Source organism: Zonotrichia albicollis, chromosome 2 (assembly GCF_047830755.1).
Source record: "Zonotrichia albicollis isolate bZonAlb1 chromosome 2, bZonAlb1.hap1, whole genome shotgun sequence".
Taxonomy (NCBI): Eukaryota; Metazoa; Chordata; class Aves; order Passeriformes; family Passerellidae; genus Zonotrichia; species Zonotrichia albicollis.
This window is the reverse complement of record NC_133820.1, coordinates 87,402,424-87,414,687: the sequence shown is the minus strand read 5'-3', so window position 1 is coordinate 87,414,687 and position 12,264 is coordinate 87,402,424. Positions and strand designations below refer to the sequence as shown.

General features: G+C 37.0%; 1 protein-coding gene across 9 annotated transcripts in view; it reads right to left on the bottom strand.

Moving 5' to 3' along the window:
- Nucleotides 1-12,264, bottom strand: part of GPC5 (glypican 5) — a 610,346-nt gene that overhangs the window by 101,427 nt on the left and 496,655 nt on the right. The window contains exon 8 of one of the 9 annotated variants that reach the window (XM_074535609.1): nt 3,748-3,874. The exons of the other annotated variants lie outside the window; for them this stretch is intronic. Within the exon in view, the coding sequence (XP_074391710.1) occupies nt 3,867-3,874 (8 nt within the window). The 3' untranslated portion in view covers nt 3,748-3,866. Of the gene's footprint in view, nt 1-3,747; nt 3,875-12,264 lie in introns of those variants that run through there. 9 annotated transcript variants of the gene reach the window in all.

Below are 12,264 nucleotides of genomic sequence, written 5' to 3'. Positions count from 1 at the left end.
ATGATGCCTTCTATGGAAAGTGTTGTACTTTTCTAACTGCTCTGGTCAGCAAAAAAACCAAACCCTCCTATTATTTGCTATTTATATGGTAGTAGATAAAATGTCAAAGTCATCTGAAGAGTCCATGTCCCAAAGCTCTTCCAAATCAAAATAACTTGTGACCTCATGAAACAAATACTAGAGAAAATGGGTTCTGCACTGTTGGCTTACACTTTAGGCAGTTACTTTTGAGTCTATGGACTGCACAGACTGTAATAGATATGGCATACATAGCTTATTCAGAAAAAAATTCAGCTTTTACTAGTCTCCATTAATGTGATATAAATAGAATCTGTAGTGAAAAAGCTGAGTGCTCACCCCCACATTTAAAAACACAATGTATTAGTGAAGCTACAAAATACTTTTTCTTCAGTGTTTATGTTGATATTTTTAGAAAACAAGATTGACTATATAGTTTGCTGCAAAATTTCCTTATAACCAGATGCTCTTTTGAGACCAGAATCCTGCTGACTGGCACAAGAAGCATCTGGCCAGCTGTCAGCATTGATTTGGCTCAGTAGAAACTGGCAGCAATAATAGAATGGAGGAAGGCAGCAATTACACTAGACAGTAACCCCTCCAATTCCAATAGTTGGGAGCATAACCAAATACCCTTGACATCTGGTAAAAAAAAGAGCAGATATAATGTTCGGTTTCTGCATTAGTGAAAAAAAGATTTCGTAGAGTTCCGCCAGCACTGCCTTGTCAGCACCCTAAAAAATTACTGGAGGAGTTACAAGTGGAAACCTGAGAAAAAGAATATTGAGAGAGAAAGAAAAACAACCTGTGCTTCCTCCCTAATCCTTTTCACTATCTCCTTCATGCATAAGCCTTCACATGTTTCATTCTGTGACTATTAATGACTCATATTTGCAATGTCTTCGAAAACATTTTTTGTAGCATTTTGGACTTTGCTTAAAGTACTTGAATCCTCACAGGACAGAAACCCCATCCTTTAAGGAGAAATAGGCTGGAAGGATTCTTTCTTCTGCCTTCAGTTCGAGCTGGCACCAGCTGCAGTCAGCTGGCACGCGGTAACTGCATGGCAGCAGGTATGTGTCATTTGTTTGTTGTCAGCTCACACTGACATTAACCAGACTGCAAGGTGAGAAGATGCAAGGGGAAAGGGGAAAGAAGAATAAATCCACAAAACCTGTCTCCCATCTTATTGAGTTTCTTCTGTTCATACTTGAAGGCCATTCTATTTTCCGGTATTGCGAACACTTGTATAAATATATGGTTATTTCATCTGTAAAACTGAAAGATGTCGAGAGGATTTTAAATAACAGAGCTCCTGAAGACAGCAGGAATGTAAAATACCACCATATTGTCTTTCAGAAATCTAGGCCCACCACACAAGCTAAAGTGAACTATTTCATACTTAACCAGGTTTCACTTTGTTGCAGAGCCAATAGCAGCATAATAACCTCACTGAGAGCAGGTACTAAAGTGCAAGAGACTGCAAACTTCCTCTTGTCTTACAGGAAGGGAGTACTACTCCTTCAGTGGAAATAGTACTTTTTTTTTTTCTGAGAAATATAACGTGGATGTTGCTATATTCCTTATAGAGCAAGCAAAATTTTAAAACTCACAGAAAACTTAGGTAAATATGAAACTTGGGTAAAGAACAAGATTTTCATCTCTAAAGAGCAAATTTACATATTTTAAAAGATAGATAGCTTACAAACCATAGATATTTTATGGTAGAACTATTCCCCTACTGCTGTGTATGTGAATTGTTTTACTTTAACAAATGTATCTCTGTTATGCAAACAGGCGCACATCCCATCCATCTCCACTGAATCCATAAGTAGCACACTAGTATTTTTCTTGGCTGCTAATTTAATATTGCTTTTCACTAGAATAGCCTGAATGGTTCTAAACACTCTTTCTTTAAACATATAGATGCCTCATTCTTTGACAGTCATGCTGGAATAACTGCTTAAAAAGTCATCAAGAAAGGCAGTGAACCAGCCTGCATCCCTGAGGTCTTGTTAATGGAGACGGTGTGCTTTTCTAGTTCTACTGCCATTGTCATGAAGACTTGGTGTTTTCCATGGCTAAGCATGAAAGGTGTTAGATACTACTCAAAACCTCATTACTGTTATTTATTGGTACTAAAAAGTCAAAGAAAAATTACACCTGTCTTGTTTAATGTCATCTCTTACTATGCTTGTTTACTTTAGCTGCTAAAATGCTCATGGCAGGAAGCTATCATTGCATTTCTTTCCAGGGCAGAGCGCACTAAAAGTTTGGATTGACTCTGCTATGTATAATAACTCATGTGGAAACCACAAAGGCTTCTCCAGACTGATAAAAATTAGTGTTATCTTGAATTAATGGGATCTCTGAGTGTTCGCAAAAAAATTTTACGTGCTTAGATTACAAAAGACTGAATTTTCAGTTACCCTTTCACAGAATTAAAAAAGATTAAGGTTGGAAGGGACTAATGGAGGCCATCTGGACCAATCCTTTTCTCAAGCTGGGCTGCTAAGAGATTGTTGCCCAGGACCTGCTCAGGAGGCTTTTGAAGACCTCCAAGAACGGAGAATGCACAACCTATGTAGGCAAGCTGTGCAAGTGATTGATCAATCACCCTCATCATCAAAATTATTTCCTGGTGTTCAGAGGGAATCTCCTGAGTTTCTCTTTCTGCCCACTGACTCTGGTCCTGTCACTGGGCACCACTGAAGAAAGCCTGTCTCTGTTCTTTTCACACCCTCCCTTCAGGCTTTTGTATACATTGATGGCATTTCCCCTGAGGGTTCTCTTCTCCAGGACGAGCAGTCTAGCTGTCTCTGACTTTCCTCACAAATGAGACACTTCTGACCTTTAATCACCTTTGTAGCCCTTCAGTGCAGACTCTCCAGTACGTCCATGGCTTGTGTTACATACAGCCTGTATGAAAAGTTCAGCAGGTATTTAGTATGCAGTCATATTTAAAATCTGAATATTATTACAAAGATGTTATATATGAACTTTTTAAATCTGAATAAATTGCTTGGAGATTAACAGACAGAAAAACAAATGTCAACCAAAATACATAGCACCTAGATGTTCTGTAATCTGATTTTGGTCTCAGGTTTTAGAGAGAAAAAATGGTGTAGAAGAGGACAGAATACTATGTCTGATTTTTTTCTGGAATGGATTCTGTTAAGGCAAGAATAAAAGTGTCCATTCACACCCTCTTAATGGATTTAAACCATTGGATCAATAGTAAGGGATAAACTAAACCACTTAAGAAGGTATTGCATTAATAAAATCCTTTGCACCTGTCTCTGTAAAAGAGGATAAACAGACCAGAGTTTCAGGGGGTGATTAAGAGAGCATCAGGTTGCAGAGAAAGGCTTAAAGGGGACAAATTAGCCTTTGCTGTACATGGAGATAAGGCACAGGGCTGCAAGACTGAGCTACACATTACAAGCTTTTACAGGCAGATTAAAAGGTTTCAGTTTTTTTAAAGATGCCAGGGGGATACCACATGACAAAATATCTTGAGGCTGTTTATATAACTAATAAAAAAGATGGTAAACTACTGTGCTGCAGCTACCCTTAGGGCTGCTCGTTGATCTTATTTATTGCAGCCAGAATTATACTTGATTCATAGCTGTTCTTGTATTCTTTCTGTAGAAAGCCTTCTGGGACATGTGGGGAAAATGTGAGGATTCAGTATGATTTTATTGCATTTTAATATTAAAACGTACTAGTTGTAATACTTTTATGAGCTTGTTAGTTTATAAATACAGTCTAGCCACAGCCGCAGAATCCCCTGTGTTCATGCTCTTCACATTCTTCTTCATTCTCAGATGGCAGCTGTCTTCACACTTTCACTGAGCTGTGGACCAAGGAAGATATTTTATCACCTAGTCTCACTTCTTAGAGGTGAATATACACAGAATTTTACCCCTATGTTCTCTCAACTGACTGTATGGGGTTATAACAAGCAAGTGCTGAAAGAGATCTGTCTCACTATGTGTATCACAAAAGTTTATTAGGTAAGGTACAGACTAACAGATCTTGGTAAATATATAAAGCTGGTTCAAAAAGAGAATGAGAAAATGGCAGTAAATGGACAATTACCACTGTGGGACAAGAACATCAATGATATTCCATAAGACTTTGTGTTGGGCCCCATATCATTAAAAACATCCATAAATTTCCTGGAAAAGAGGTGAAAAGTAAAGTGAAAATATTGGTATTACTAAGACATTTGATATAGTGAAGACTGGGGTCAACTATGAAGGATCCAAGAAAGCATTTTAGGGGATTAGGGAAGAAAATAGCTAGCAAAATGCAGCCAGTGTAGGTAAATATAAGGTGATGTTTGTGGCAAAGAATCACTTTCCCTTTTGAATTTTGAGTAAATTTTTATCAGTTAAAGAAAAGATCCTGAAGTTAGACCAAAGAAAATCATTAAGATATTAGGTGAATCTCAGTAGCGATAACTACTGAGTTATTAGAAATGAAGCATAGAATTAAAAAATGGACAATGTTATTATAAAGCTGCATAAAGCATTTTGCCTACTGTCTGTACTCTAAGTACCCAGAAAACAAAATGATAGAGAGAACTTGGATAAGGTTAAAAGAAGGACAACAAAGAATATGAGAAGTATGTGACAGTGTCTTTACAAGGAATAAATAAGTAGTCAGGGACTCTTCTGCTTGAAGAAGAAATGACTGAGGGGGAAATGATAGAGCATGTAGAAAACTGATCTGTTGCTCACTGCCCCTTGACAGCAAAGGCAGTAGTAGGCATCAAATGAAGCTGTCAGCTGTCAGGTTCAAAACATGGTTACAGATAGACTGTGTATCACCTTGACACAAAGTATTGTGGATGATAAAAATGTAAATGGGCTTGTAGGAAGACTAGAAAAATTCATGTCAGAAAAATCCATACAAACCTTTTCTGCCTCAGGAAATCTTGTAGGCTTGAAGAAGTATTACCATATGCTGTTGGGTTTTTTTCTCTGGGCATTTACTTTTAGTACATGTCAGAAAAAACTCTTGTGCCAACTTAATCTTTGGTTAATCTTTTTTGATGTCCTAGTTTCAATTGCACTGTGATGCTTAAATCTCCAAAACCTAACAAGACAGCTATGAACAAAGAATTAAGACAATAGAGGCATTTATTGAAAACAAAATAATAAAACTCATTTTCTTCTCCCTTTTGAATTGTCTTGAGGGAACTGTTTCACCTAGAGTTGTCTTCAAATCACCTTATACCTATAGGATTGCTTTAGGGATAAAAATTTGTAGTCTAATACAGGTAATCACTCTTACTCAGCCAAATTTTCAGTCAAATGTATTTTAGGCATTTGAGAAATTAATGATAACCTCATATTTATGGGGCAAAGAAATCAAACATCTTCTGACTTCAACTCTAGGTGACATGAAAGAGTACAATCATAGGGAAATCACTCAGTGGTAAGCAGGGCATGAGATTCAACCTGCACTACTATTAAGAGTCAGATGTTTACACCTGAGCTATATGTGTCTAAATTACCACCACATTCAACAGACTCAAGGAATACTTCCATGACGTGTAAGGGAATGATTCAATGAGTGGGCTACTCAGATACATAGGCCAAAGGATATCATGCCATTTTAAGTACCCAGAGGCATTTTCTCAGACATGACAGACATTATGCTAGACCTACAACAGAGCTGTATTCTTCTGGACTCACAGCTGGAGGCTTGGCAGCACATGGGAAAGCATCTCAAATGTTTAAGCAACTTAAACACATCCTGTGGTTTCCCTGATGATGATGTGGTCAGTCTCTACACTTAGCAGTATCAGCTGTATTTTCATTCAGAGTAGCATAATAGATGAATGGAATAGTTCCAATTTGACAGGAAGTTACAACAACCCTTTAGTTCAACTACCTGAGCATTTCAAGGTTGACCAAGAATGCTGGGAAAGGGCATCTCCTAATCAGTGGGGCATTGCCCAGGATTGTCTAGGATGCTTTTCCCAGGGTTTACCATTCCCACACATTCTATCATCTCATCCTAGGGAGGAGAGATCAGCTCCTCCCTCTCCACTGCACCTCCCCAAGAAGGCAGAGGGAAGAGATGGCCCCTCAGCCTCCCTTCTCCAAACTAGACAAGCCCAAAGTCCTCAGCCACTCCTCACAGGACATGACTTCCAGTCCTTTCAGCAGAACTGCTGCCCTCTTCTCTACACATTGAAGGAGTTCAATATCCTTCTTAAATTGTGGGGCTCAGCACTCACACAGCACTCTGGGTGAGGCTGTACCAGTGCTGCATACAGAAGGCCTCAAGCCTCTGTTCTCCCAAATTTTACTTTTGCCCAGCCTTACTCTGTCCTAGGTACAGAATGCAGCATATGGATTTGTTAGATTTCATGCTGATGCTCCAATGTATGCAGATCACCCTTGCAAGACCTTTTGTCCCTCAAGGATGCCAACAGGAGCTCCCAGTTTGGTGTTGTCAGAAAACTTCCTAATGGCATATTCCATTGTCCTGCATCCAGATTGCTGATTGAAGAGGACTGGCCCCAGAACTGAGCTCTGAGGAATGCCACTGGCAGCTGGTCACCAGCCAGATGTAGCCCCACTCACTACAGCCCTTTGGATTCTGCCCTTCAGCCAGTGCTCCACACATCAGTTACAGTACTAGTAACAGGTGTACATTTGCACATGGATAGAAAAATAGACAAACCCATAAAAACTATAATTCTAAACATCAACAATGCACCTTTGTTTGACACAAAATCCCAATGTGATAACATAAAATGTATTTTCATATTTCAAAATTTATTGTAGATACTTTAAATATTCTTAGAAGCAATGTAATGAAGCAGTGTAATGAAAACATTTTCTGAAAATGAAGTAAGGATCATTGTGGTACTTGCTGTTAGGATACAATAAACCTTAACATGCTCAAAATGAAATAAAGAGATATAAAAGCCATCTCATAATTCAGTAAGCCATTTATAATGAAATATGCATCTTTTAAATAAAGAGAATGCATTAGCAGTAGTTAATATGTGAAAATTATTCCTTTCTAACCTGTTAACCTGTTGTAAGTTAGGCATGCTTATAATGTATTAATTTTTCCTGAGTCATTGACAGACAAGCCTTTAAAACACTTTGATATATCTGTTTCTGATTTAAGCCTTTCATCTTCTGCAGTTAAATCAAGACTTCGTCTTGTGTAACATTTTAAAATGGCAAAATTGTTTGAAATTGATACTCCTTGTTTTAAAAATATTAAATATGAAGCTTAGAACACATTTTTAAATTATTTGTAGCAGGAAGATAGTGCAGTTGTACTTTGAAAAGAAATTTTTGTCATCAGTTTCATAGTAAGAGTCCAATTTTCCATTTCTGAAGGATACATATCATGTTGTTAAATTTTGAGATTCTGATGTCAAGATGCTCTGGCATACTTCCTTCTGATTCCTTATGAAAACACATAATGTTTGCAATGTTCTTTATTTGAACATACAGTTTTCACTTGCCAAAGTAATAAAACCACATTTATAAAGCTGCCTTGAGAACATTGGAAAACTATATAGAAATCTGGAATATGTCACCTTTTATTAGGTGACTTTGCTGAATACACCCACAAGTTCGTGTCTCTTTTTATGAGACATCGTAATTTATGGCTTTTACACTTTGCTATAGATATTGCATATTAGCAGGCCTGGAAAAGCCTTTTGTGGATTAAGGTGGATGCAGAATTTCAGGAACTGGATTTCAGGACTATATTTCTGTGATAGGATTGCCTGGCGTGGTGGAGAGACAGATCTTTGTTCTGCCCAAGCCCTTGAAGGGTTGAGATGCTCTTTGTGAGGCCTCTCTTAGAAGGATCTGTAGACATTTGTCTGCCAGGGCAGCTTTTGCCACTGCTTGACAAGAACGTGTCAGAATTAAGAGTGAGGAACTTGTAGGAGTACAGAGAGGGGCACATGCTATACAATATGTTACTATGTTTGTTGTATGCAAGATGTAACATTACTGAGTGAGTTGGGTTTTCATGTTATGTTTCATCTTATGCTTTTTGTCTAGAGCCTGCTTTATGTGTGTCTCTGGTACAGTGAGTTAAAAGGTGCAACAAGGCAAAGAGAAAAAGAAAGGCTTCATTGCTTTACATATAATTTGAGACTAAAAATCACAGATTTACTTATACAAAAGAGGTATTGCAAAAATTTATTATGTATTCTTTTTCATAGTGCTGATTTTTTCAGCCCTATTACTTATTAAACTATCCTAGACCTGATATATTACTGGTTTTATATATTTAAGTAATTTTTAATAGCGTGAGTTGCTTATACAAAGAGCACCCTTTGTGTTCTTCACTTCTGGTTTCCTTTTACAAATTGCACCTCTGATTTTGTTCATCATATATTAAGTTGAAATTATGTCTTCCTGATTTCATTCTTCCTGCCTCAAAGGCCACTGAAGAAAATGTAGGAATTTCATAGCTTTCCTGTTGCTGAAAAGTGCCCAGGGACTAGTATTAGTATTAATCTTCTGTAATATATGGAATAATCAGGGAAGTAGCTTTCCTCTCAGCCTTCCCACAGTAGAAGACTTAAAATTAAATGACAGCAAGTGGATACCAAAACAATTTTGTTATCAGTTTCACCAGTAAAATATTTGCATAAGAACTTAGAATTAATTTTCACTATGACAGGGATTTGGGAAAATAATTCCACAGATTTTTATCTCTTTTGACAGCTTGGACTGGCTAGGTATCACTAAGTTATGAATAATGGGGTTTTTACCAACATTGCTCTTTCTAATGGAAAGATACAATAAATGCCAAAAATGCACATTTCTCTTATCTAAGTCAGTAGGTACTTGAATCCTAAAGAAGGAAGGGAATTAGTGTTATTTTGTGTGGTCATAATTATGGCATCATTTCATGCTGAACTGCCTTAACATCAGCAGTGCTTTAACAACATTACAGTTCTTTTATGGTATCTGTATGGTGAAAGGTGGTAAAAAGGAACAGATACTTCTTTTATTTCAAGTGATTCTGCTTTAGGGGTTGGAAGAATTTGAGAAGTACAGATTAACTGAACTGCCCTATAAGGCAGATGAACAAGAATTTTTTGAAGGATGTGAAGGGTGTTCATCTCTAACAATTTTATATATCATAATGAGAATAAAAGATTAAAAGAAGAAGCAAAGAAAACAGGGAAGGATGGGATTAACCTTATCCACTCTCAAAATACATATTATGAGTCATTGACATCTACATACAGATTAATTGTTTTGATTCTACTATATTCTTTCAAAAAAAGACTCCTGGTTTCAGTTCAGTTATGCTAAGATAATAAAGTCACTTGGCAGGGAAGATAACGTGAGTCCCATCCAATCAATCTCATTAAAAATTTTAGTGGTCAGTGCATCTAGTTTAAGAAGAACAAAAATGAATATGGATAACAAGTACATAAAGCTGTAAATAAACAATCTAAATTACTCTCAGAAGCATTCTCTACATGTTTTGCCCCAGCATGTGTAGGAGTGTGCAAACGCGAACCAAACCTGATGAGGAGCAATTAAATAATTAAGTTATATGGACAGTCACTGGACAGTGTTTGAGCCTGTTCACAGGCCCTGATACAGATATGTCTAAAGATCCCTCCAGACTAGAACTTGTCTCCAGAGTGTGTCCAAGTACAGTGACAAAAAAAGAGATTTTGAAGTTAACTGTAACTAACTGCACCTAATACTGATGTGGAGTAACCTGTACCCTGTTTTCAAGTTGTGAATGGCTCCCTTAAGACCATACAAAAATTCTTTCAGAACATTCCATTACTTGAGTTTGTGTTGTGAAGGATGAGAGTTTAACAGATTTCCATAAATTTCTGTTACAGATAAATTCTTCTTGATAATTTGGGGTACAGATTAGTGTGATCATAAACCAGCAAAAACACAATTGCAACTTATAGGCCCAGTCAGGTCCTGTCTGCCCTGTCCCACAGGGTCTTATAAGGGATAACAAGCTGGGGAAATGTCATCTTTTTGCTTGACTCAGTAAAGCACACTGAATGGCTCTGTGCAACCTGGCTCAATATGTGCTAGAGAGAAAAATAAGGGGGTTCATTTCATGATACATGTATATCAATCACTCCTTTTTGTCAAGATGGGTCTCTTAGTGAAGAGGTTTTACCTTTTAGAAATGGACTCAGGCTAAATCTAGCTATTTGAATAAGAAGTTCTTAACCCATTCTTTCTTTTGGATGCCTCTGATACAAAGATATTCCATTCCATTTCATTGACCTTATTTTGCAATTAGCTTTCCTTACATATGCACTCTCATTAAAAAGAAACCAGATACGCATTTGGAAAATGCTAATAACTAAATGATATTTCTATTTGCTCCATTCTGAAAAGTAGATAAGGAAGAAATAGAGCTAGAGATAATTACCAAATTTCAATATTTATAGAAACCAGGCACTTGTGTAGATAATAAGACAATTCTCAATGTGCTTTGATTATGATGAAGTGCCAGTTTTCTGTAAATATTGAAATAAGGTAATTATCACTTGAACTATTTATTATTTATCTGGTTTCAAATCACAATGAATACAGTCAAATTGCCATTTTTTCACAGGAATGTGAAGCTAAAAATAAGTATTGTGTTAACCTTTTATATACTTTCTTTTTTGAAGTAGTTTGAAAAGTGTTTTACAAGATGTAATGACAGAGAATCTCTATATACATCAGGAAGGACAAATTTTTAAAGTTAGTTTTTAAGTTAAGACAGCAGGCTTCTTAAAAATGAACTATACAAAGAGTATTAAATCTCTGATCTCACAAACACTTACAAAGATAAACCTATTTACCATATATGTGCACAAGTCTACTAAATAAAAGCAAAGGACATGTCCTGAGTGGTTGAGTTCTGTACTTTATATGCCTGCAATTACATTAGTCAATCTGAAAAGCATTAAGACTCTTTTAAAACAAACTGCCTTTGTTGTTCTGCTAATTTTATGTGAAGGCTGTTTCAGAACCTACATTTTTGGAAAGACAAATTTTAATTTATCCTTAAAATAATCCAGAGTACTCGATAAATATTTATTCTCATGCAAGTATTACTAAACACATATGTAGACATTTGCAAGAATAAATCTTGGCTTGTACTGCACAAGGACTATATATTAACTTTGTTTTTTATACAGCTTTAATTACAAAAATCAATAAAGTGTAGTTTTCATAGATAAAAATACACTACAGCACTCTCTAAATGTATCTATTTTCAGAATTTTTTATAATGTATTGAGTGACACAGAACCACATGCAGATAATAATTTGGAAACAGAGTAACAAGAGAAGTATTGAAATGCAAATTAACACACCAAACAAAAATTTCACTTATGATAAAATGATGCCTACAAAATATTAACCTTTATGTTATTTTAGTGTCTGACCATGCTGCGCTGAGAATTATATTCTAGTAAGACAATACAGAGTACATTTATTTGGGTCCAGATCCAAAAATGTATTTTGCCCAAAGATTGGAGGAAATTAAATATTACCTCCTTCAAGAAAGGGCAGAAGGAGGAGTCAAGGAACTCAGACTGGTAAGCCTCACCTTGTTCCCAGGGAAGATGATGTAGTAGATAATTCTGGAAACCATTTCCAGGCACATTAACAAAAGGAAAATCATCAAGAGTGGTCATTGTGGATTCTTCAAGTTTAAGTCATGCTTGACCAACTTGACAAACTTCTATGATGAAGTGATTGGCCTGGTAGATGAGGGGAAAGTGGTGGATACTACTAGGATTTCAGTTAGATCTTTGACACTGTCCACCATGAGATGTGCATAAAGAGGCTGTTTATGTACTGGCTGGACAAGGAGACTGTGAGACAGACTGAAAAGTGACCTCGTGGCTGGGTCTGAACACTGGTGATCGGCAGCACAAAGTCCAGTTAGAGTGGTGTTCACCAGGGGACAATACTGGGTGCAGTCCTGTGTGACATCCTTAGTGATGCAGAAGATGGGTAAGAGTGAATGCTCAGCAAGTTTGCTAATGACATCAGAGTAGTTGGAGGTGCCAATTTACCAGAGACACACACTGCCAGCCAGAGGGACTTAGACAGGATGGAGAAATATGAACAGGAACCTCATAGAGTTCAGCAAGGGAAAGCACTAAGTCCTGCACCTGGGGAGGAACAACTGACACATGCTGGAACAACCAGAAAGCAGCTTGGTAGAAAAGGACCTCAGTGTCCGTCTGCCATT